Consider the following 25,457-nt stretch of genomic DNA (forward strand, 5'->3'; position numbering starts at 1 on the left):
ATTCAGATCCCTGTAAGTAGGACATTTAAATGTGATACATTTGTTCTCTCCTTCCTATACTGGCTGAGAGGAAACGATTTTCCATGGAAATGAAGGAAATTGAATATAATGAATGTGTCTGTCCTGCCTGTTTTTGACCTTCCTGAGAGGACCGTAGCACCCTGCCTGTATGATGCTTAGAGCAGTCTGTTGTCAGTGGGAGCAGAGCACAAGTAGTGCTAGGAGCTGTGTGCAGATCAGGTAAAGCAGGACTCTTGGCTGAGTCCTTATTGTCCAGTTTCCATGTGCTCTCCCAGCTGGGTCTCTCTGTCCTGCTGGAGAAGCCATTCCTCATCCAGGGTGCGGCTGCGAAGGGAGATATAGCAGGGTGATTTGTTGGGATTGACTTCTGAGGGATGGCTGTGGGTGGGCCAGAGGAAAGGGTAGGAGGTATCGTTCAAAGACAGGGTGGTTATGAAGACTGTAAGAATCAACCTTCGGAAAGAGGTTTGTGTCAAGATGCTTTGTAATTGTCTTGCTGAGAGGGCCGACAAGAAGCAAACATTTTCTACAGCTTGAGGTTAGGAGAGAGGATCTCTGCCACCGCGCGAGCTACGAGGTCAGGACAGCAAACCGAAGCCTGCTGTGGAAATAGCTTTAAAGCTTGAGAAAAGGTGATGAGAAATTAAGCTATCTTGTCAGTTCTATAGAACAGTTATTAGAGGAAGTGAAAAGATTTCCCCATAAAACCTGCAAGGTTTCTGTTCATTTGTCATTCTGTTGTACTGCTATCCGGTAGAATAGCAAGTAAATATGCTGTATCACTGATGACATCAGGAGGAATCTGAAGTAGAAAATGTAGCTCTTGAGAAAGAGCGTAAAGTTATATGATATTAAAAAAAAGAAAAAAGTATTCAAGAACTAGAAAATAATTATGTATTATATGTAATCTTTTTCTTACTCAGCTATACCAAGTTCCTGCGGAGAACACGGGCTGCCATCACTATTCAGAAGTTCCAGCGCATGTATATGGTCCGCAAAAGATACCAATGCATGCGAGCTGCTACTGTTGCTCTTCAGGCTCTCCTAAGAGGTTACATGGCCAGGAACAAGTACCAGATGGTAAGAAATCATAAAGTTTTACTTCTTCAGTCTGGCTTTATTTCCACATACTTTCAGGCAAAACTGAGCTATGGTGTCCCCTTGGAAATCTGAAATGTTTGTGTGCGTGCTGTTACACTTAATGCACAAACAAAATACCACAGCATGGATTGAAGGATAGCACTTGGAAATCAGAAAGATCTGATACTGCAGTCAATGAACTTGTCATTTTAGAGATATTCGCACTGTCATCTAATATGGATGTACCTAGGCTTTCAGTGCAGTCAGTGGAGAATCTAACAGGGATTTACAACATTTCTCTTGAGAAAACCTTTTTATTTGTTATATAGAATGTCGAGGCACTTAAAATAAGTACTGAAAATGGCCTTGTGTGAATGTGCCTCCATGAATCCAAATCAGTATTGCTCACATCAGTATACATATGTGATGCACTACTATTTCTATTCCATCCCGAATTTCAGTGATTTTGAAATGGCTGATGGAATATATTGAAGGAGATTAATCATAGAATCAGAGAATCATTAAGATTAGAAAAGATCTCTAAGATCATCAAGTCCAAACTTCAGTCCAACACCACCATGCCTGCTAAACCATGTCCTGAAGTGCCACATCTACACGTTTTTTGAACACCTCCAGGGATAGTGACTCCACCACTGCCCTGGGTAGCCTGTTCCAATGCCTGATCACTCTTTCAGTAAAGAAATTTTTCCTAATATCCAATCTAAACCTCCCCTGATGCAACTTCAGGCCATTTCCTGTCGTCCTTTTGGTAGGTACTTGGGAGAAGAGACCATCACCTGACTCACTACAGCCTCCTTTCAGGTAGTTGTAGAGAGCAATAAGGTCTCCTCTCAGCCTCCTCTTCTCCAGAATAAACAGCCCCAGCTCCCTCAGCGGCTCCTTGTAAGACTTGTTCTCCAGACCCCTCACCAGCCTTGGTGCCCTTCTCTGGACACACTCCAGCACCTCAATGTCCTTCACGTAGTGAGGGGCCCAAAAGTGAACACAGTACTCGAGGTGCGGCCTTACCAGTGCTGAGTACTCACAAAAACAGAAGATTAAAACTTAAGCATGAGGGTGATTCCTTGGGTTTTTTGATGTATTGGTGTTGATTTTCTTTTGGAGAGAAATTAATATACCTGTCTTAGAGATATTGATAATGTTTTCCTGATTACGATAAAAAATAAAAATTCAACTGAGAAATTAGAATTTGCTCTTCAGCAGTTACAGGGCTGGAAACATAATTATAATTCAAATGGTTAGACTACAAAATGCCAGCGTTTCATGGCACTTTTGTCTACATGAATTGTTTTAACTAGGCTCAAAAGTCAGCCTGTATTTCACAGAAAAGTTAGCTGAAGGAGTTCTGTTTTTCCTTGGGCAGATAGATACTGAAGGCATATGACCAAAAGCCAACTAGTGCTTATGTTCCATGTGTTTCTCTTTTATATTTGAAGTTTCTGGATATTTTTCATTTGTATTAAAGTTGCCTACACAGTCACATGCGAATGTGTCTAAATTACAGCATTCTAACATATATTAACCTGAAAGTTTGAAAACAAATAATCCCTGATAAGAATTTCTAAGTAGTAAGATCCTCATGCTTGACTCGGCTGTTCTTTTGTGCAGGAATCTACTTGCCTTTTTATTGGAATTCTTAGGTTTTTAGTTATTACAAACTGTATTTTATGTTGTGATGTTATATATGTTTTTAACGGTGATCTGACAGATGTGACAGTGAGACATAGGTGGCAGCAGTGTGGGGACTAAAAGCCATCCTTAGGAAAATGGGAGATGATTCTGTATGCCTGAAGTCAGTCGCATGAGTGACTCACACCGCACCTGTCCTGTAGCACAGAGTTTTATAAACCTGCTATATTCTCTCTTAATAGAGATGGCAGGTTTCTGGAGGGTCCCCGTAAGGGCTGGTCAGACTTGCCTGTCAGGGAATGTGCCCCTTGAGCAGTGAATTGTTCACCGCAGTAAAATGGGTGCTGGCAAGTGCACCTGCGGCGTGCTATGTATGCACTGTCCTCCTGAGGTGGAGTCTTATTAAAGCTGAGATACAGGGGTGACCAGAGAGAGGAGCGCAGGCTTGGCATGCTGTGGGAAGGTAATCACGGTTGTTCTGAATTTCATGATGATTGCAAATGAGTGAAACCAAAAGGTTGCCCTATGACAGCATGCTTGGGCTGAGCCATGACTCTGTAAGTAATACATGGTACACGTGTTGTTCGTTAGGATTGTGAAAGGTGCCTGTTGTTGTTGGAGGAGAGGGCATGGGTTGCCGTCACGTGACTAATACAAGGAATTTAACATGGTTGAATCATCTATTTCGCACATCCTGGGGAAAGCTTCTGCCCGAGACGTTGCGATGTGCTTCTCAGCTGAACAAGGAGTTTAGTTCCTCCACAGCTTTTACATAAGCTTTCCTGGGAAGTAGCTGGTAGATTAAGTACCTGTTCTGATACTCTCACCTTACGTTGGAGTGGCCCGTTTCCTCACGTGACTGCATGGATGTGAGAAATCACTGGCGGATGAGGACCATCCCTGCACAATGGAGGTATTTTATGGGACTTGTTGCTTTCAAGCTTGAGGTGAAAATGTTGTTGAAAGCTAGTTGTATTCGAGCTGGCCAGGCACCCACGGGTCGCCTGAAGGACCAGCCCAGTAAACGTGTAAGGAGGAGGCAGGAAAGCTGACTGCGTGACATGCAGTCAGAAGGACTTTGGCTTTTGACCTTGCTCTACTTTTGAGAGAGCTGTTTCCTTACCTCGGTATGTTATTTAACCAAGTGCCGGTATTTCAAGTCTTGTTTTTCCTTCAGAAATAAATGCTAAGGGAGAAGGTTTGTGTATCTTATGATCTTGCCGCTTTGCCAGTGAACCTTTTAAATTCATTGCTGTAGAAATGCAATGCTTCTAACACATTTCAGTTCATTTGCCAAGAGGTATAAAAGAAAATAAAATTGTTGTTACCCTCCTAGTTTGTCTTATCAACTTTATGGTAAATCAGTGTAAGAATGTGAAACACATATGATCTTTAAACTATCACATCCAAGAAGTAACATAAAATCTTAAATAGTTTTGTTCTTTAGAATAAACTGCTTAATTTGAAGAAGCTTTATTAAGTGAACTCTGAAGTTCTTAGAGTCCTGGAAGCCTTGTGGGTTTGAGCAGGCTCTCTGGGCATAGCTGTGGTCTGCTGGAATTCAGGTGCTCCAGACCTGGGGGATCTCTGGTGGAATCAGTGCGTGAAGAATCCAAAAACAAGTAGTAGACACTTCCTAGTGGAAGTCTCTGGCTAACACACTGATGAAGGTTGCTGGCGTTCTTGACTGATTTTCGTTAAAAATTATTTTTAAATATTTATGATTTTTTTTTTTTTTACACCTCAAAGACATGGTTGAAATTTCTGCCATGAAAGAAGTTGGAATTACTACAATATAAAATTTCTGATTAGAGTAAATGGAGATTTTTCCATGCTGGCAAGTCTAAGATATGTCAAAAAAAGGGGGGGAAAAAAAAAAGGAAAACTGATTGGAACTTGTAGTTTGGTCAGCTAGACTACAGCTGCTGGTTTTAACAGCTGCTACAACTTACTCTGGATTCTAGTGTGTACTGGCTGCATTGCGTATCAAGTGTGGTAATTTTAAACTTTGTATTGATGAATCCTACGCAGCATATGCCAATGATTCTAAGATGTTTCAAGATAAAAGATGGAGTAAAAAAAAAAAAAAGGATTGTATTTGCAATCTTGCCAACAGGTACCATGTATTTTTGTAATTAGCTTGGATCTGATGCCAACACAAAGGAATGCCTCGCTCTTCAGTGCACCTCCAGTTCTTTATTTCCGTGTTTTTCCTTCTGGTTCCTTTTCATTTTATTCTCTATCATCTTCCTTATTCCTCTCTTTTTTGTTTTTTTTCCTCTTCTTTTTTGTTTAAATTAATTCCATATTCATTTCTTGTTACTCTTCACCAGAAGTTTCTCTTTTCAGGCTAAGGTGTCTCTGTGTACAGAATCTTTACAGCTCTCATTATGGAGTCTGTTTAACTGAGCAGGTGGAGTTTGCAACTCTAATACCCCTTGTGTTGTTTCTTCTTAACTGTAGATGCTTCGGGAGCACAAGTCTATTATTATTCAGAAACATGTAAGAGGCTGGCTGGCTCGAGTGCACTACCGTAGGACCTTGAAGGCAATTGTTTACTTGCAATGCTGTTACCGGCGCATGATGGCCAAGAGGGAGCTAAAGAAACTGAAGATAGAGGCCCGGTCTGTAGAACGCTACAAGAAGCTTCACATTGGCTTGGAGAACAAGATCATGCAGCTGCAGCGGAAAATTGATGAGCAGGTAAAAGCTCCCTGACCTCAGGGAAAATACTCAGAAATCTTGTATTACCTTTCTCAGTAGCACTGTGGGTGTTCACAGAAAAAACGCACTGAATTTTCACTGTAAGGTATCAGTTCTCTTTTCTGCTGAAGAACATTGACAGAAGAGAAAGGGAGGCCACAGCAGAACTGGAACAGTAAAGCATCTGTTTGTGTCTGTCAGCAGCACTCAGAGAAAACATCTGCTCCCCTAATGTCAGTATTTCATCTGAAGCACGTCAGTTGCTCTGTTGAAGGGGAAGGTGAGGTGATCATGTTTGATCTGTGTGGGCTCCCTGTCTGATTCTAGTTCAGGATGGTAATGTGCAGGCTTAGAGACTGGACTGTCCTGTCACCTCGTTAAGCAATTCTGCAAAACCAGACTGAAACGTCTTGGAAATCAGGAAGGTGCTCTTTTGCTCCTGTGTCTGAGTATATTCTGTAGGGAACTAGAAGGCTCCCTTCAACCAGAAATTCTCCAACAACTGCTATGTGTTGTGTTTTGCAAAGAACAAAGAGTACAAATCTCTGCTGGAGAAGCTGAGCAACCTGGAGATCACATACAGTACGGAGACAGAGAAGCTGCGGAGTGATGTGGAAAGGCTTCGGATGAGTGAGGAGGAGGCTAAGAATGCAACCAACCGTGTCCTCAGCCTGCAGGAGGAGATTGCCAAGCTCCGGAAGGAGTTGCACCAAACTCAGTCTGAGAAGAAGACCATTGAGGAATGGGCAGACAAATACAAGCATGAAACCGAGCAGGCGAGTATGCAGTCTCAAATGCAGGAGAAGATTTATAGGGGCCTGGTGTCCACTCAGGTTTTGCCCAGGCTTAACTGCTTCAGTCATGTGGCTGATGTTTTTGCAGTATTTTTAAGCAATGTTATACCTGTACAATCCTAAATAGGCTCGATACCTAAATAGCTACACCTGTAGTAGAAGAATATACTGAGTCTATATATTGTGTGTAAATACATGTGTTCAATCTATTCAGATTTTTATATTGGAAGTATCTGCAAATCCAAATACTTAAGCTTCCTCAATTAGTCAGAGGTAGCTCATTCATAAAAAGAAATCATTTTTACCTACAGAGAGTGTAATCACATAGATACCAGAAACCTGTCCCATACACAGTATTCAAAGGTACCTGCTTATAGCCTACCTAATTTGAACAATTAGCCTACTAAACACACGTATGTGTGCACAGTCTAGTTCAACAGGTTTTGACTAACCCCTATCTTTGCTTTAGCCATGAACACATCAAGCAGGTTGTCTCCTGTCAAGATTACTTGCTGATAACGGTGCAAGTTTTGAATATTGGAAGGGCCATTCCATCGAGATATGATGCTGCAATGATACATTTCAAGATCAGATAAACATAAGGAAAAATATTAACTGTTTAAGCAAAAGGAGTTTTAGTAACCACAATCAGAGACAAATTAGTAACTGGCAAACCTGGGCATGGTTAAAGTGACACAACTTTTGGGCAAAGGCAAGATCTTAGATTATGGTGTTACCTGGTGCAATGGAATATACCACAGAACTACCAGATTTGCTCCTATTTTAGGAATATTTCTATTTTAAGGAATAAATCACATCTTTGGGACTTTACTGAAAAATATTATGGCACAGTGGAGTGGTTCAAGGCATTTTTAACATCTGATCAGAAATGGAGTGCAGAACATACAGGGGAATCTGCAGTGGGACGTATTTAAGACGTAATTTGGGAAATGGAGGTGTCATAATTTCACTGATTTCATTTTCTGACAAAAAATTTAAATATTTGAACTCTTACAACTAGGATGCAGTTGCTGTTAGAGCTACTGATGATAGATGAACTGTATTCAGAGTCAAATGTTTTATTATCTCTGTAGCTGGTATCGGAGCTGAAAGAGCAGAACATGTTACTGAAAACAGAAAAGGAGGATCTGAACCGCCGCATCCATGACCAGGCGAGGGAAATAACAGGTTGGCTCTGTTCTCTTCACTCAGGTTTTCTACTTCGTGTTACTGAAGCAACACTTGACTGCATAGATTGGGCTAATTTGCCTTAGTTTGCATTCCTTTTTTAGTATGATGGTGTCATTTCTTTGTTTTAGGAACTCACATGCATCAGAACTATTACTATTTGAGTTTCCATGAAGTCCTAAGAGTTTAGGGTCTTTTTGGTGAAGGTGACTGTTACAAAGCGTTTTACTTCTAAAAAGAAGGCTCTGATATGTAATACAATTAATCTACTGCAGCTCTTTCTGGCTGCTGTGACTACGTAGATAGCAGCCAGAAGAGTGTAACTCTAGATGTGAAGGCTGCGATGGAGACAGCTGCGATGAGGAGGGTCAGTGTGCTTGAGGAGTAAAGTATCTCACATTTTGCTTTTTGCATAACGCAACACAGGGCTAGTTCCCCTTTTTCCTCCCTTCTGGAATTACTAATGCAAGGTATTAGCAGAAGAACTAACTTCACCGAGTGAACTCTTCTGTGGTTACCACAATAATGCTTTGGTCCTTCATATATTTGGCTTAATGTTTGCCTACAGAAGCACAAATACCACACTCCAGCTTCAAACAGCAGACTGTTTCACCATCTGTGTTCCTGGTGCAGATGCATGCTTGTACCTCCAGGACAGATGTGCTGCGTGGTAGGTAGAACTGGAGTTCTCACTTTGGATTCCTGTTCTCCGTGGCAGAGACGATGGAAAAGAAGCTAGTGGAGGAAACGAAACAGCTAGAGCTAGATCTGAATGATGAACGGTTACGGTACCAGAACCTGCTGAATGAGTTCAGCCGTTTGGAGGAGCGGTACGATGACCTCAAGGATGAAATGAACTTAATGGTGGTAAGTGGCTAAACATCTGAGAAATCAAAAGCTGTTCACAAATGTGTTTAGGCAGAATCTAGTGGTAGAAGTTAGTAACTGATTCTGCTGTCAGCTGTGTGGTGATGATCTGTACTTGGAAAGGGAATTTGTCCTTTTAAATCTTGATTAATTAGATTAGCTCAGCCAGAAAAAATACATTTAAAATTTGTGGTTGATTTTTTTAAAAATTTATTTTTGTTTTCGTGTTTGTGAAGAAGGCTAAATTTATGCTGTGACTTTGCTAGTGGTATTGCACGTGCCATCTGCCCTTGTTTTGCCCTGAAGCTATTCACATGTGCTAGGGTTGTTTGTACCACATTCTTCCAGTGTTAAATTTTAAGTAGTTCTAGGAATATTTTATGTGGCAGGAAGAAAAAGTATTCCTCAATACAATGTCTGGGAAGTTAGAGAATTGCTGCTTGTGCTTCCTGTAGATGGAGATTTTCTTTGCCACAGAACGCTGCGTTGTTGCTTGATTCTGCTTTCTGCAGCAATACTTGATGGTGTAGGATGTGACCTGTCTCCGAAGGTTTGATTGTGAACTGCATCTCATAGGCTTTAGGTGGCATGAGAGGCCAGAATCAAAAATCTTTGCTTATAAATGTTGATAGCTGTGAAACAACCCCAAATATTACAAGTTAAATTATAGGTTGTGAAGAGACAGTCACAGCGGTATTGATTTGTTTCATTTGCACTCCAGAACATCCCCAAGCCTGGACACAAAAGAACAGATTCAACTCACAGTAGCAATGAATCTGAATATACTTTTAGCTCTGAGATCACAGAAGCAGAAGACTTACCAGTGAGGATGGAGGTAATGTTAAAAAAAACCCAAACTGATCATTTTCCTTGATCAATGGTTGAACTTTTTCCTATCTCTTTTTTTCATATGTGCTTGTGAACGCTATATCTTTCTGTTGAGGTATCTCATGCTTCAATCCAACTTTTTCCATTTCCTTTTTGAAAACAGCTCATTGTTTAGTTAGTTGTGGTGCTGTGTAAAAAGACTGTGAAAGTATACTTTGAATTCTTCTGTATTTCAGTAAACATAGACTAGGTACTTGGACATCCAGTTGATTTGCATCTTCAAAACATTTGTTTGCCAGTGTTTGTAAGCACAATCACTTTTTCAGCACAAAGTGGCAATTCAGAAAATCATTGAAACTTCCCGGGAAGCCGGTGTACTGTATATTCAGGGATTACAAGTGGCAAGGTGGCTAGCCACATTCTTAGTCACTACATGGAGTGGGTTCCCTGTTAGGGGTGAGAATCTTATGTTGATTCATTTTTCCTCTATTTCATAGAGACAAATAAAACTTCGAGAATGTACTGGACCTTTGCATATGCAGTGATACAAATCCCAGGATATTTAAAAATTTTCAGAAAGATGACTCTCTTGATTCAGTTAGTGAATAATAATAATGAATAATTTGTGGTGCAATTCCAAGCCATTAGTATTTTCCTTTTGGCCCCTCCCAAAGAAGTGGGACTGCTAGCACAGCAGAGAGCTAGCAGGTTGGTGGTCTGACTTTTTGGCAGTTTGCAGATGCAAAGCTTTTTCCATTCATTCTAGAGATCTTCTTAACTGCGAGCCACTGCACAGCTCCCTCTGTTTGCCCTCTCTCTAGGTTAGTTATCTCCACAGTTGCTTTTTACAGGCTGTCATTACGGTTTTTGAAAGCCTCCGCAGAAAATTATTTTCTACAGTGGATGCAAATACCCTGACACATTGATGCTGATGCATATTCTATGCGGACTCTTTCATAATTTGCCTTCCCACTTGCATTTTTCACCTTACATAATTGTTTCAGAAAGATGCTCCTACCTTCATGGATAATCGGGAAAAGGACAGTACAACTACATGTGACTGGATTTCACACACGAGCCAAATGTCAACTTTTCATTTCGCTGACAGGCTTACTGAATTGCTGTTCTAGAGCCAGTTTCAGTTTTTAGAATATAACTGAAAAAAAATAACTCACACAATAGTGTGAATAAATGCAGCACTGAGAAGATGAAATCTGTATTTGTTTAACCCTTTAAGATTTCAGCCTCCTGTTTGGCTCTAGACTAGCAATATGGATTAACAATACAACCTCAATACGAACCAGTAAAGCCAGAAAACTCTCTTTTCGTTTTCCTCAGCTGCCGGTGTGGTTTATGACTCTGCCCTGCAACAGTAAAAGGAGACGAAGTGGAAATGGCTGTGCTTGCTTGTCTGCAACAGTCATTAATATTAATTTTCTAGTTCCTTTTCTAGGCTTCAACATTTTATGGTGCGCTTCATAGTAAATGCTTTGATTTTCTTGCTACATAAAGTACAAAATGGCTAATGGCCAATTTCTGATGCACCTTCACATTACAAACGCTGGTCCTTGCCCACAGAAGAATGAGAAAGCTAATAGCTTAGGCCCAGAACAGGCTGTATAATTAGAACGATCAAAGGAAAAAGACATAAAATACATCTTCTGGTACCTATTTGTGTCACGTCCCACTAAATTAACCTGTAAATCTGCAATCAGCAAAGAGATTTCTCTGTAACTGAAGAACTTACTGTAGAAATAATTTAAAACTTAAAAAAAAGCCTCTATTTATAGTTGTTTGCAAGTGAGTCTAACCACAGACTTTTTTTCTCCTTTCCCCCTCCAAACAAGTAAGAATAAAAGGTATGCTTAATTATAGACCTCCTGTCTGCTGGGTAGTCTCTAGTGCTTTCTGTTGCTAGGCTTTAGGCTTAGGTACGTTTTATACTAGTAGATCCTTTTTTAAAATAGCATTTGACACCTGATGAAATATTTTAGATGCCAATAGTCAACTCCCAGAATCAAGAAACATATCTGTGTTCCTCTCTTTCCCCGGTCCGTTTCCTGTCTTTACTCACTGTAGTGCTTCCTTGTGATGTGGACGGGGAATACTCCTTGACTTCCTTCTGTTCTTTCCAAAGCAGGAACCAAGTGAGAAGAAGGCACCATTGGATATGTCTCTGTTCCTCAAGCTGCAGAAACGGGTTACGGAGCTGGAGCAAGAAAAGCAATCCCTGCAGGATGAACTGGACCGAAAGGAAGAACAGGCTCTCCGTGCTAAAGCTAAGGTGGACTCCTTCTAGCTGATCAAATGCTGACGCCAGAGTATCCCTTGTTGTGAAAGAGTAGCTGTGTGAATGCTGACTGGCTTTTACTAAATCCTTATCTTCCTCTAGTACTTGCTTTATTTTAACAACAAGTTTTATGCCTGGTGCTTAGTACTAGCAACTGGTTATTTCGTTTTCCAAGGTCCTTGAGATCCTCTGATGGAAGTTAACAGGAGCAAAAAGTGCTTGGGACTTTGCTTAAAAAAAAAAAAGGCTGTTTTTACTAAGGAATAGCAATACAGAAATGCTACTTAAATGACGGGGAGTATGAATAATTGTTCGTTTAAGGCAGAATAAGAAGTGTTTCAACCAGGATGCGCAGCCAAAGTGCTAGTATTAGACAAGTTCAGTAGAGTTTGTTTTAAATTCTGCTCTGATTTGGTCTCTTTAGGTGCTTATAAAAATATGAAACCAGTTTTGGCAATTGTTTCTTATTACTCTTCTACCAGTGAATTTCTTGAGCATCCTGGCATTCGTCCTGCTCTGTTTCATTACTAGTGACAGTGGTGTGATGTGTACATGATTTTATTTATGTTAACCAATTATGTGTCAAAAATTCATAAGTAAATGAAAGGAGACAATGCTAATATTCAAACTAAAGCACTCTGCAGTACCAGAATTAGTGTTTCCAGTTTTATGGGAAAATAATTTCAGCTCCCTTTCCTTTTCCTGTCTCAACTAAATTAAAGAATAGAAAGGATTGGATTTTTATTTTTCACACTTGTCTGTATTCTTTCATAGGAGGAGGAAAGGCCTCAAATAAGAGGTGCAGAGTTGGAGTATGAGTCACTCAAGGTAATTCTAAAAAGGAGGTTTCTGTTATTTTCTAGTGAAAATATTGCCACCAATTGTATATGCTGCCATAGCAAATTACATCAGCCTTCCTGTTGCAGAATATTAGCTGGAGAAACTAGAACAAAAATTCCCCAGCAATCATTTGATTGTAGGATTGTCCTTTTTGAGCTGTAGGCTGGGGCTGCTGAACAAAAAGATCTGCTTAAACAGGGGAAGTTCTCTGTTGAAACACTTAGTACAGCTTGCAAGTTCATTTGAGCAAGAGTACAGTGATAAATGTAGCTCTCCTTTCCAAACATTATTTAAATTAATGAATACCTTAGACAACTAAAACTAAAAATATTTCCTAGTGTCACTGAATGATGTAGAATCTTCTTAGCCTGCTAAACAGTATTGGTTCTGAACTTTATTTTTTTGTTAAGGGGAGAAGAAGAGGAAAAAAAATTGGTGATTTTTTTCCCTGTCAAATCTGTATGGTTCATGTATACGTGTTCTGATATTGCACTTCAGGCAAAAGGTTAGCCCTGTTAGTGAAATCCTCCCAGGCCCTGTTCACTGTAGTCAAGAGGCCAGGGATGTGGGAGAGATTGATGGATTTCTTGCAGTTACTCATTGTTTTCACCATTTCTACCCATAGTTTTGTGCCTGTGGTTTATAGGCACACTGGAATGCATCTGTGTGACGGAACTGTCCCTGTTTCTTGCAGCGTCAAGAACTTGAATCTGAGAATAAAAAACTGAAGAATGAGTTGAATGAGCTGCAGAAGGCCCTCACAGAAACGGGATCTCCAGAGGTAACTGCTCCTGGTGCCCCTGCATATAGAGTCCTTCTGGATCAGCTGACTTCAGTAAGTGAAGAGCTTGAAGTACGCAAGGAAGAAGTCCTCATTCTGAGGTCTCAGCTTGTTAGCCAGAAAGAGGCTATTCAACCCAAGGTAAACAATAGTCAGCAGATGCACTCTGTGTTAAAGTTACATTGCATCACTGACGTGCTTTATTTAATTCAATAGCATGCTTGAAAAGGCAGAAAAAAAGGGTCTGGGTTTGAAAGCTGTTCTAAGTCTAATCCATGATCCGTTGTTAGTGCACAAATTGCAGCAGTCTGACTTGGGAGATTGTATTAATAAACCAGTTTTGGGTTTGTCTGCCAGCAGTGAAGTAAAGATATACTGATGAGGGCAGGCTGGCAGATACCAATGATCTGGCCAGGATCTCCCCAGACTCCTTCAACAATGCAGAAAAACTTCTCATTTGGAGCAGTATAATTTCTCTAGTGAGTGTGTAGTTTGACTGGAAAATTTCCAATAGTTCTCAGGAATTCTTTTTAATTAATAGTTCAGTAGGAGGTACAAGGAACGATTTCTTCTAAATCTATGCGGGGTCATAGATTATTGCAAATAAATAACATTTCATGAAGACGACCTGTGAAGATAGGTAAATTCCACATTATTGCATGATAGGTGCTATGTGGTTTTGTTGAGTAGATTACAACCACTGAAATGCATATCTTCTAAAAAGTTCTAATTCTGGTGAGATACTTAGGGAATTAAAAGGAAGAGTCATTCAACCTGAAAAGGTATCACATAAATCCAGGAACTAATCAATTCCGCTGAACTGAGCTATCTGGTGTTTCATAACTGCAGCAAGGAATGAACAGATAAATCATCTTTCCTTTGCTACTGCAAAGTTATGTTTATACTTGTCCTAAATAAATTGAAAGTCTGTGATGCATGAAGATGTACGGATCTTGCTTGAAATGACGAATTATAAAGAAAACAAAACTAGGTTTTTTGTAATATTTAGAACATTGTAAAGAAATACTTGAATAGTAAATCCTTGAATAACATATTCTGAGCAATGGTGGGATACAAGTGTTGTTTTAACAGCAGTTATGAGTATGACAGAAATATGAAGGTGACCTGTGGGATGGCTAACAGCCATTTTGCAGATAGCTTCTGCTTGTTAGGTTGGACAGCTGCAGCACAGACAGATTTTTTTTTTAATGATTTGTTTTTCTTCTTTCTTGCCTACCAATTTGATTGCCAGGAGGATAAGGTACACATTTTCTCCTACAGTTATAAACCAGAACTCTTAAATGCTAAAAAAACCCTCAACGGTAATGGAGCTGTCATTTCCCTGCCTCTCATAAGTAACCTACATGTATTTGAAGTTGTTCTTGCACTTTACTTTGCTGTTATTGAAAAACCTTTCTCATTATCTTACGTCCCCTGTGTCCCCATCTTCCTGCTCCGCTCAAGGGAACAAGTTATTTCAAAACAAGCAGATTTAACAATTTTGAACTGTTGGTTTATGGTAACCTGAACATGAAAGGAAAGATTCAGGAATTGGTCTAGTCAGCTCAATCGATGTATCTTGCTGAGTGTGTTAGGAGAGTAAGAGTAGCACTGTGATTAAGGAATCGGATCTCTATTAACTTGCAAAATGCATAAATTTTCTCAAAAAAAAAGTCTGTGGTATGAAGAACTACCTTGCTTTATGGTGTTTGTTATCCTCAGAATGCAACAAACATTCAGAACTCTCACTGTGATCTATAGACAGTAGACAGGAATTGCTGAACATTTGATTAGAAAATGTAGTTGAACACATAGTATTTAGGAGTATGAGAAACTGAACTGACTCTAAAGGAAGGCTGCTAATTCAAATATTACAACTGCAGGTAGGGCATTCTTGAAGATATAAGAGCATTTCTTTCCATCAGCACAAAAATGATAAATATGTTCAAACTGCTAAAGCTTGATAGATTGGCAGGTCAGATTGGCGGTTTTACTGTGTAATAATAGAAAAATCACAAAGATCTCAGGATGTTGGGAATAATTCTTTGAGGAGCTTACGTATTTTATTGGTTTTCATATTAGCTAATGCAAATCATACTAGGCATAGAGAGCTAGGCTCCAACATTTATGTCCACAAAGTTGTCATTGTCGATTCTTTGCAAAATTTTACCCAGGAAAATAGCATTTAATTGTTTTGCAAGTCAAAAAGAAAAGTCAGAATTCCATCTCTTATGTTCATTAGAGTGCGGTAGTTCCACTGTAATTACTGCACAGCAATGACTCAGATCAGACTGGCCAAGGTGACTGTAAACATCTGTTAAGTATTTGAAGTTTTACTGAAGCAAAAGCAGAAGTGCCATAGTAAACACTGAAAACTGAAACAAAAATGGTATTATAATGATATCTAACTTTCAAAATCTCAAGCCCTTGTGAATCATTTCCTGCTTTGCCAGAGTACTTAAAATATATGAAGTGAGGAATGGACCTTATTTATGAGATTTGAAAGACTACATGTGATGCTGTGTCTAAGAAATATTAATAGAATTACGTTTGCAAAATTATGCTTCTTCAGTTTCAGTATTAGCAGGCTGTTTCTGGTAATTTGAAATAAAATGCAAATTCATCATTTCATGAAATTTATTTTGTTCCTTTTACATACTGAACTAATTAAAAGAGCTTAACACATCTACATGCTTATTAGACAGACTGATACTTGACCATGTTGCATGCATTCATTTTAAAAGATACACCAAATGGACATAGAAATTATGGACCAACCTCCTGCTCAGGTACCAACAGTAATTTTAATGTGGCTACTCAAAGATTAGTGTTCCACGTGGGTAAAGTGAGGAAAACATGGATTCAAAGAAGAATTACATTGTTAAATTTACCCTGGAAATCATTATTCTTTTTCCAGAATACTATGACAGATTCTACAATCCTTTTGGAGGATGTACAAAAGATGAAAGACAAAGGAGAAATAGCACAGGCATATATTGGACTGAAGGAAACAAACAGGTACGAGTTCTCTGTATTTAATCTATGACCAGTTGGGGTCTGCTGTGACACACTGCGTATATCATACTCAGTAAGTTGCATCCATGTAAGCCTAGATGCTTAGAAGACACTTGTGGTTGGGGTTATCATTTGATTTGATTTGATTAGTAAAATTGCTGTATGCAATATTTGAAAGGATTAGGAAACAATGGGGAAATGCAAAATCAAGCTTCCTGGATTTACATCTTCTTAGCCTTTAATTGCTACGTTTCTCAAATTGGGTGCCATTCCCCATGCTGTTTTTTTACCTTTTGTCCAGTAGTTGACACAATAGTCTGTCATAATACATTTATTGTAACAGCATGAAATGCTATAACCAGTTGGGCTAGCACCGAGAGCTGAATTTCGTCATTAAGAAGAAATATGTGTAAACAAGAGAAGTAACTTGCTAAGTTATTTTAGGGCATTGTTTGTTTCTCTTTTGTATTAACTGTAATTTAGTGTGTAATGTCCTTAACATGTCATCTCATCACCATCACGTATCTCTCTTGTATTTTTTTAAAAACTTTTCTTGAAAGGCAATCTCCCCAGGACTATCATATGCTGAATGAGGACGGAGAACTTTGGCTGGTTTATGAAGGGTTAAAACAAGCCAACAGGTTACCAGACTTCTCAGAATGTTTTTTTTCTTCATTTGTATCTTCTTTTCTAGCTAACTGTGCCCCTTGCTATGGGTTTGCTTTAGCTACAGTATTTCTATTGCTTTAGCAGTTAGAAAAAAATTCGTCATAAATTTTATGAATTACAGTTTCCCAAAACCTTTCTACTTGTCAAGTTTTATCATTTAAAAAGTTAAGATGGCAGCAACAACTAATACATAATTCATAAGAATACTTGCACAAAAATAGACTGTAAAATAGCAGAAGCTCCACAACTGATAAAGATTTGTAGTCATTTATTATTTCTCTGCCTTTACGTTGGGTGTCAAAATTAATGCCCCTTACAGTTTTTCAGCCTATGAAAGTACAATCGTTTTAGTAATTAAACTATTGTTTGAGTAGCTTCAGCGTACTCTTCACTTTCGAACAGTTATGGGTCTTACTCTCCTTGTTGCGACTCAAGTGCAGTAAATTTAATGTTCTTCTCCCGCGTCTGTCCGTGCCAGATTTAAAATGTACGACACAAAATAACCAACAAACAGAAGCAATCTCTAGTTCGTCGTGGCACTGTTCAAGCCTCAGTGCAATCCCTGCAGTCACTGCGAAGACTGCATGCTGGTCGTGTAATGGGCAAGATTCACCTTGTACGGAAACGCAGTTCTGGCTCTGGGTGCACGTCTGGGCCCTGTATCCATAGAAGCATCCCAGACTTCCAAAATGGTCCCTAGTCCTCCACAGGCACCTGATTCAATAGCTCAGCAGTGCCGATCCTCTTCAGTGTACACATTTGATAGTAGTAAATACAGAAGGAGGTATTTTGCAATGAATGCTACTAACTAAAGTCTTTCCTTTTCTTGTTGCTAACAAATTCTACACCTAACATTGTTTTGTAAGCCTGCGAAGATCTAACTTAGCGCAAGGGCTCTGCAGAGCAGGATGTGAGAGTGTTTGCTCTGTGCCTCTTGTTTCTTGTCCTGGCACTGTAAAGACAAGAAGCTTTATATTAAACGGCAAAGCAATGCAGGTAAATGACTATTTGCCCTTGCGTGCTTGATCAGTCTGGTTACTAATAAATGTGCATGCCTGATGCATATTTAAACCCTGAAAGATTGTCTAATTGAACACTAGCAGTCACTAGTAATGCCATTTCCTCTGTGTGTGTACGTACGAAACAATGAGTCAGAGCCCTCGGACCGTGCCTTGCTAGCAGGAGTAGATCCCCACAGCCCTGCTCGGAAGCAGGGTGGTACGTCTTATCCCCATTTCACAGGAGAAGAATTTGAGACGTGATGTGCCCAAGGGGAAAGAGAAGTCAGTGGTGAGGATGAAATAGAGCTCCTGGATCCCAGTCCTAAGTTTGGTTCTGTTATTAACCTCTACTGCACTAATGACAACCCTCTGCAAAATGTTAGGTTTAATATAAAAATAAAGATTATTTATGTGCACCTGCAATTGAATGGTTTCTGACTGAACAGAGTTAACTCTAAAAAGATTTTCCTTTGTTAGTATTGCAGCATCCTAGTTTAAGCAAACATGCTGTCTTCTTCATCTTACACTGTTTGTTTGATTTGATTAGAGGTAAAACCTCTTTAAAGCCCCTGTAAAAGCAGTGACAATCTGTGAAGACTTCGCAATACGTTTATTGCCACATGTTCTCAGTGGCACCATACTCAGTACGTCTTCAATCAGAAAGGAAATGCAAAGCAGTGTCACAATTAGTTTCCCTCCACTTTTTGATCATGCAAGCTTAATTTAATTAGAAGGCATACTGAAGGGTTTAAAGAGTACTCTGCCTTTTTCATTTTCCTTTGCAAGCCACGCCTAATTGTTCCTGAGCAGCAGCTAAAGCTTTACACTCCCTCTGAGAATTGGGGATGTAACTTTCTAAAGTGTGTTCACGCAACTGTTGCTCCACTTCTTTAGGCTGCTGGAGTCTCAGCTTCAGTCGCAGAAGAAGAGCCACGAGAATGAACTGGAATCGCTGCGAGGTGAGATCCAGAGTCTGAAGGAAGAAAACAATCGCCAGCAGCAGCTCCTAGCACAGAATCTGCAGCTGCCTCCGGAGGCCCGCATTGAAGCCAGTCTGCAGCATGAGATCACCCGGCTGACTAACGAGAACCTGGTAAGGGAAATGATGCTGGGGGACTTGCAGGCTTGCTGCACCTGTAAGTTCTTACCCGCTTTCAGGTGGCAACCTTCTGCAAAAAATTGCGTGAGTGCAGTGGTTCTCTTGTAGGTAAACTAATGGGAGACAGAGACGTGTGATTGCTGATGAAGTAGTAACGTTTCAGGGAATTTGTTCGAAGTTTGTGGCATGGAGAAAGCTCATGGATCCCAGCTTTCAACTGATGAGTTTAATCATTGCTAAACAGAATGACTGATACCCAGGGAACTCATAAAAAAATATTAGTGCCAAGTAGTGGTGTTTCCTCTGAAGTACATTAGTTTGTTTATTTTGTTGAAAAACTCCGATGTAGTTCTTCAGTTATTTTATGTCACTTTTCTTCCTATTTCCCTCCTCCCTGCCTGAAGCTACACAGATAATCCACTGTGTTATGAGCTCCAGCTATTCAGTATGTTTTGAAGAAAGAAATAGTTCCAGAAAAAGAAACTTGGTTAGAAGTCACTTAGCTAGTAATTGGTATTCCTTGTTTACTGCACAACATTTTTGTATGAAGGAAAGATTGGGTGAAACTCCTTACCTTCCCCTACAAAGGAGTGTGTTCATCATGTGCAGGCTAGTTCAGTTCTGGGGAAATTTTCCAAGGAGGCCCATGTTGGAATATTGCTGGCTTATCACTCTTTATTGGTAAGGGGAACCATGCTACTTCAGGAAGAAAAATCCTAGCTCACAGTGTCATTGCTTCCTCTAAACAAGCTAAACATTGCTTCTTCTAAACAGGAAAGTGTAGTCTTTCCTGCATATGTATGTTACAGAAGTTATCATTGTCAGGCTCTTGTCTTGGTACCAAAGATTTTGAGGACAGTGTCAGATAATTCAGTGAACGGATCTTGGAAAACTGATTCAAAGTATGTTATTAGTTTGCCTCAGCAGGAGCTGTCTCCCACTGGCAAAGGTAAATGGTGAATATTTCTGTCTCTGACAGCTCCCTCCTGCTGCTTAGTCATATGTTATGATTTTTAGCCTTTTTTCCCCCCCCCGAGAGACCTACTCATCACATTCTGTGTTCCCAAGACAACACACGGTCATATAATTACATCCCAGAGGAGCTCTCTTTATTTTCAAATAGAGTGAATGTAATTTTACTTGTTAAATATAGAGTCAATCATCAGTATTTCACTTCTGATGTTTGAGTACTGCAAGTCCACTCCAAGTCGGGAATATGCTTGTTTTCCACTCCCAGCCTTAGAGTGGAAATAATGTACAGTCTGTCCAGATGTGATATTAGAATTGCAGTATTCACTGCAATCCCACCTTGATTAGCGTAAGAAAATGTCCTGTCCTGGTTCTCACAGAGGTTATATTCCAGGCTTTCACAGTATGAGTTCTGCCCATTTTTAAAAGAGCTGACTGTTCCACATCTCATCTACATCGGCTTCTGTCTGGGAGAGGCTGGAGTGAACACCACACCTATGGACTAGACTACCTAAAAACTAGAGACTCTTGATCTTGTTTTAACCTGGTTTTATTTATATAGTGCTTACTGAAGTATCAGTGTCTCAAAGGCAGGGGAAAAACCATCCTGTACCTATTTTTACAGTTTTATGAGGAGTTGTATGCAGATGATCCCAAGAAGTATCAATCGTACCGGATTTCACTTTACAGACGGATGATTGTATGTAGATCACGTGAACCCTGTTTCTCTGTTGTCTCGTTCGCTATTTCTGGAGCACTAATTGGAAAGCAGGCTGCCTCCCTTTCTCCCTTTCAAAGGAAATCCCCTGCAGAGAGCTTCACGATGCCAATTACTTCCCTCACTGCTTTTTTTGTTAGTCTTAGTGTCCTCTGTGTATCTGTGTCTCTCTTTGATGCACAGTTTTGTTACTAATATAAGTCTTGCACTGTGACCAAAGCAGTTTCTTTTGAACACTACTTAATACTGCCCTGAAAAAGAGGTACGTGATGGAAAAGATGCTCAGTTTTCAGAACCACTCTTTGCTTTGAAACTTTGATACATTTAAATTCAGTTCAGCAAAATAGAGGCCTGATCATACAGATGCTTATAAAGGTGAATAATGCCTGCAGTTGTGAGCAGCCCAGTCTTAGCCTGAATTTGTTCACAGATCTCTTTACGGTGCTGATATCTGGAATGAATAAATCCATCAGAATCAAAATACATAACATTTTAATATCCTTTGAAAATGCAGTGTCTGAAGGATAACATTTGAAATAATACTGTATTTCCATAAAAATTAAAGATCTCAACAAATTGAGAGAGCACCATATGTAATCTTGAAAGAATATAATTTTTGAGATTCCACATCTTAATGAGATGTGAAATCTGTTCAATTTGTTCAGAGGAACCATAGAAAGAACATTTTTCTTCCTCAGATATTTGTTGTTCAGAAATCATATCCCTTTACCGTTATTTTCAAAACAGTCTGTTGGACTTACGTGTATTTTTTTTTTCTTAATTTCAGTAGAAATTATTGTATCTGATGATAAGTATACTGTGTTATTAACAGGTTTTCTGTTGTAATATTGAGTGCTACTTTGAATATGAAGCATGGCCTTGATTCTGTTCTTTCAACAGGCCTAATATCTTACTGCTCTGGTATATTATATTAGGTCGTAAACTATTACATGATTGAGAACAATTTTGTGCCTAATTCAAATTAGTTGCCAATGCTGCACTAATATTTTTCAGTATTTTTAGGAAACGTGTCGTTTCCCAGATGATGCCTTTCACGCAAGGAGCTCATGGTCCCTTATGTTCTTACCAGTGCCATGAAGAATCATGCATTATTCTTTTAAGCTGCTTTCAAACCCTTAACCTAGAATAGCTTTCAGGTTTTTTGATCTTGAGGTTTTGCTTCCTGTAGAAAGACTTCCCCTTTCTTAATTGAACGGTTATTTCATGAATGCACTACATAGGTCACAGAATTACTCAGAGATAGATCTCTGGGGAGTGCTCCTTTGGAAGAAAAATACAGCTTTCTTGCAAGAGTAGGACTTCTAGGTGCTAGGTGTTGTTCAGGTGCAGAATTAAAATCTCTAAGATCTCAGTTTCGGTCTACGGAAATGTGACAGCAGCAATAGGGAGATGGCAGAGAATTACAAGTAATGTTCTATATTTGGACGTTTGATGATTTTGGTAAATTTGAGTGCTAGTTATGGTCTTTCTGCAGATATCTCCCTTATAGTCTTATAAAATGGTTAGGTCTGAATAATGAGTCGGTCCTGAAGGCATGAATAAATGATGCAGAAATACAGGCTAGCTGTTAAATAATAAAGAAAATTATTTCCATGAGGCATTTGGAAGAGCACGGAGGTAGCATTAGGGAGATGTGTTTGCAGCAAAATGTCTTCTGCCATAAGAAATGACCTAGTTCTGAGTGTCTGCAGAATATACCTGCCAAAGAGCTTTGCCTTTGTCATGCTGCACATAATAATATTTGCGATATTTGGCTTGTGTTATAGGCAGTGTACCAGCTTGCAAACCTCAGCCAGAGGATGGCACCACTGTCCAGCTTTCCTCACCGCCTTGTAATTCTAACAGCACTGATTTTGTCTCTGTCACACGTTATGGCACTTTCTCATATCTTAATCTTTCTCTCATTGTAATTTACAGGATTTAATGGAGCAGCTTGAAAAGCAAGACAAAACTGTTCGCAAGTTAAAGAAACAGTTGAAAGTATTTGCTAAGAAGATTGGTGAACTTGAAGGTACTTTTATATTTTGAGAGGAAGAGAAAGATTTTGGTTTACTTGTTGTGATCCCATTGTCATCATATCCAGCTGTCTTAGCAGTCGGGAGGACCTGAGGTCTTCAGTAGCATTAGCCTCTGTTAACTGATTCCAGAAACAGGAGATGCACTCAGAGCTCTGTGTGTTCCTTTATAAACCTTTAGAATATTTGTCACATTTTGAAGCAATGAGTAAGAAGAAACTGATGTTTCTCTGAAGGCAGAAACCATTGAAACATGAAGGAAAGTCACCTGAATTTCTGTATCAGTGGAGCCAAGAATTCTGAGACTGCCTTTCTCTGCTTGAGGTTTCCTTTCAGAGCTGCTGGCCAACTTGAATATGAGAATGCTGAGATACAGACTAATCTAGCTTTATTCTTTTGAGCATCAGAGTGAGTTGCCTTAGGATCTTAGGACTGGTGAGACTGAGAGCTTACTATGTCTCTGCATAAGTAAAGTCATTTTGATTGCTAAAAGCAATTAATAATGTTATAAAGTTGAAATATGCATTTCTTTTTAAATAATCCTAGTCCTAACCTTTCAGAAGCTTTTTATGGTCATCTGCTTCCTCCAGAAACAAGATCACTGCCTAATGAGTTGTTTTACTAAGTACTAAGATTGAAATTAGTGACTGTAGTCTTCAGTGCTTCAGTGTTTGAAAAGAACAGTGATACCAAGTTAAACCTGGATTAACAAGAGTATGTTATCCTTTAGCCAGTGGCAGCTCTCCTCGAGCTCCAGTTTGGATTTCTGCATTTTCAGTCCCATTTGACAGGTGGGCACATTTAGCACACTTACAGGATGTGCAATAGTTTGTAGAGATTGCATGCAGCTGGGAGGGTTGTGCGAAGGGGATGTAGCTTTCATGGGATGAAGCTAAGTTTTGCTTTTCAAAAACAAACGTGCAGCCTAATGAAGTGGAATGTAGGTGTTGAATGTGATACCGTGAGGCACTGTATGCAACAAGGCAGGTATTTCGTACATCCCTTTGAAAGGTTACTCAAATTAAGGTTGTTTTAAAAAGTCTTTCAATATTGTTTAGTTGGTAGAGTGGACAAGATCACAGTACTATTCATACAAAATACAGAGTGGGAATATATTTCTGAAAACATAGTTTAGTCTGTGTTTATTACCAAATTAACTTAGAAAGATGTAGTATGTCTGGCTGGGAGGCAGTTAATTTTCTTCATAGCAGTCTGTATGATGCTGCGTTTTGGATTTGTGGCTAAAACAGTGTTGGTAACACACTGGTGTTTTGGCTGTTGCTGAACAGAGCTTGCACAGTGTCAAGGCCTTCTCTTTTTTCCACACTGTGCCCCCTCAGTGAGTAAGGTGGGAGGGCTGGGGAGGCAGCTGGGGGAGCTGACCCAAACTGGCCGAAGGCGTGTTCCATATTCCATACCATGGAATGTCGGGACCCAGAAGAGGAGGTTTTGCATACAAGGTGGCTGCTGTTTGGAGTCTGGCTGGGCATCGCTCCCCTGAGCAGGGGCATGAGAGATTGCTTTGCTTTCCCCTCCGCTCTTTCCTTCGCCTATTAAACTGCCTTTATCTCAGCCCACGAGTTTTCTCACTTCTGCTCTTAATATTCTCTCCCCTGTCCTGCTGGAGGGCTGGGCGGAGCTGAGCTGGTGTGGCGGGGTGGGTGCCTGCCTGCTGGTCAAGGTAAACCTGCCATAGTAGGTAACAAACATCAGGCTTGAAAAATACTGGCATTTTGCCAAGCAATTAACAGTGACCCTTGCAGTATTAATCTGGGATTAAGTGATTAACAGCTACTGCATTGCCTTTGTGCTTTTATATGATAAAATCCAGGAAATCGGCAGTAAGTCTGTATTAATGGATGCCATTCACGCACTCCCACTCTTCTTCAAGGAAAGAATGCCACCCCAATATACATTTACCAACAGTCTGTCTTTCTGTTGTTTAATGGGAGTTTTGTTGCTAAGTGTTACCCTGAACCAAAGAAGAACATTGTTAGTTTGATATGCTGGAGTTCTTCTTTAGAAATGTCATAGTTTCCTCTGATGTGCACTGGTTTCACTGGGAAATATTATAATCTATAATTTCTTCTAATTTCCTCTCTGAAGTGGGCCAGATGGACAACATTTCACCTGGACAAATCATTGACGAACCTATTCGGCCAGTTAACATTCCACGGAAAGAAAAGGACTTCCAAGGCATGTTAGAATATAAGAAGGAGGATGAACAAAAACTTGTCAAGAATCTTATATTAGGTAAGCATCTTTCTCATTTGCAGCCTCCTCTGCTCCCACACACTCTGAAAAATGAATGATAAGAGCACAGAATTTGCAGTATGAAATTAATAGCTTTTTTTGTTTTTGACAGTGTTCAGTTTGTCTAAAATTCCTAATTGTCTATTGTAATCTAATCGTCCTTCCTGATTAGCATAGTACATATTAATGTGCCTGCATATTTTTAGCAGGCAGTTATGTTTTATTCTGTTCTGATATTTTGCCAAGGAGGTGGCTTTTCTTAGTTGTACTCTTATTTTTCACTGGCCATATATGGATATGTGTGTACAATTAACTGGGGAGGTTGTGATTACCACATATAACACCTTGCAATGGCTTTAGACTTAATATAACAATGTGTGTTTGTTCTTCCCAAGAGCTGAAACCACGTGGGGTAGCCGTCAACCTGATTCCAGGACTACCAGCATATATTTTGTTCATGTGTGTACGCCATGCGGATTACCTTAATGATGACCAAAAAGTGCGGTCATTGTTGACTTCCACTATCAATGGCATCAAAAAAGTGCTGAAGGTTAGTCAATCTGCTTGGTTTAGGAAAACATTAATTTAAAGTTTGCTTTTGATTTTATGTTGGAGGAGTGAGGAAAAAGACATTCAATTAATTGGCTCTGGATTT

At 39.6% G+C, this 25,457-nt stretch overlaps 1 protein-coding gene across 5 annotated transcripts in view; it reads left to right on the forward strand.

Moving 5' to 3' along the window:
- The window catches only part of MYO5A (myosin VA), a 106,063-nt gene that overhangs the window by 70,739 nt on the left and 9,867 nt on the right, over positions 1-25,457 (forward strand). The window contains exons 20-35 of one of the 5 annotated variants that reach the window (XM_075431347.1): positions 945-1,101; positions 5,215-5,454; positions 5,982-6,230; positions 7,343-7,436; positions 8,155-8,303; positions 9,025-9,138; positions 11,272-11,415; positions 12,196-12,249; positions 12,956-13,183; positions 15,960-16,060; positions 16,618-16,698; positions 18,622-18,820; positions 20,421-20,495; positions 22,452-22,545; positions 24,656-24,802; positions 25,198-25,352. In XM_075431347.1, coding sequence (XP_075287462.1) covers positions 945-1,101; positions 5,215-5,454; positions 5,982-6,230; positions 7,343-7,436; positions 8,155-8,303; positions 9,025-9,138; positions 11,272-11,415; positions 12,196-12,249; positions 12,956-13,183; positions 15,960-16,060; positions 16,618-16,698; positions 18,622-18,820; positions 20,421-20,495; positions 22,452-22,545; positions 24,656-24,802; positions 25,198-25,352 — 2,281 coding nt within the window. Of the gene's footprint in view, positions 1-944; positions 1,102-5,214; positions 5,455-5,981; positions 6,231-7,342; positions 7,437-8,154; positions 8,304-9,024; positions 9,139-11,268; positions 11,416-12,195; positions 12,250-12,955; positions 13,184-15,959; positions 16,061-16,617; positions 16,699-18,621; positions 18,821-20,420; positions 20,496-22,451; positions 22,546-24,655; positions 24,803-25,197; positions 25,353-25,457 lie in introns of all 5 variants that reach the window. The other 4 variants (XM_075431342.1, XM_075431344.1, XM_075431345.1 and 1 more) reach the window with 4 other exon arrangements.

Source organism: Opisthocomus hoazin, chromosome 10, assembly GCF_030867145.1.
Source record: "Opisthocomus hoazin isolate bOpiHoa1 chromosome 10, bOpiHoa1.hap1, whole genome shotgun sequence".
Taxonomy (NCBI): Eukaryota; Metazoa; Chordata; class Aves; order Opisthocomiformes; family Opisthocomidae; genus Opisthocomus; species Opisthocomus hoazin.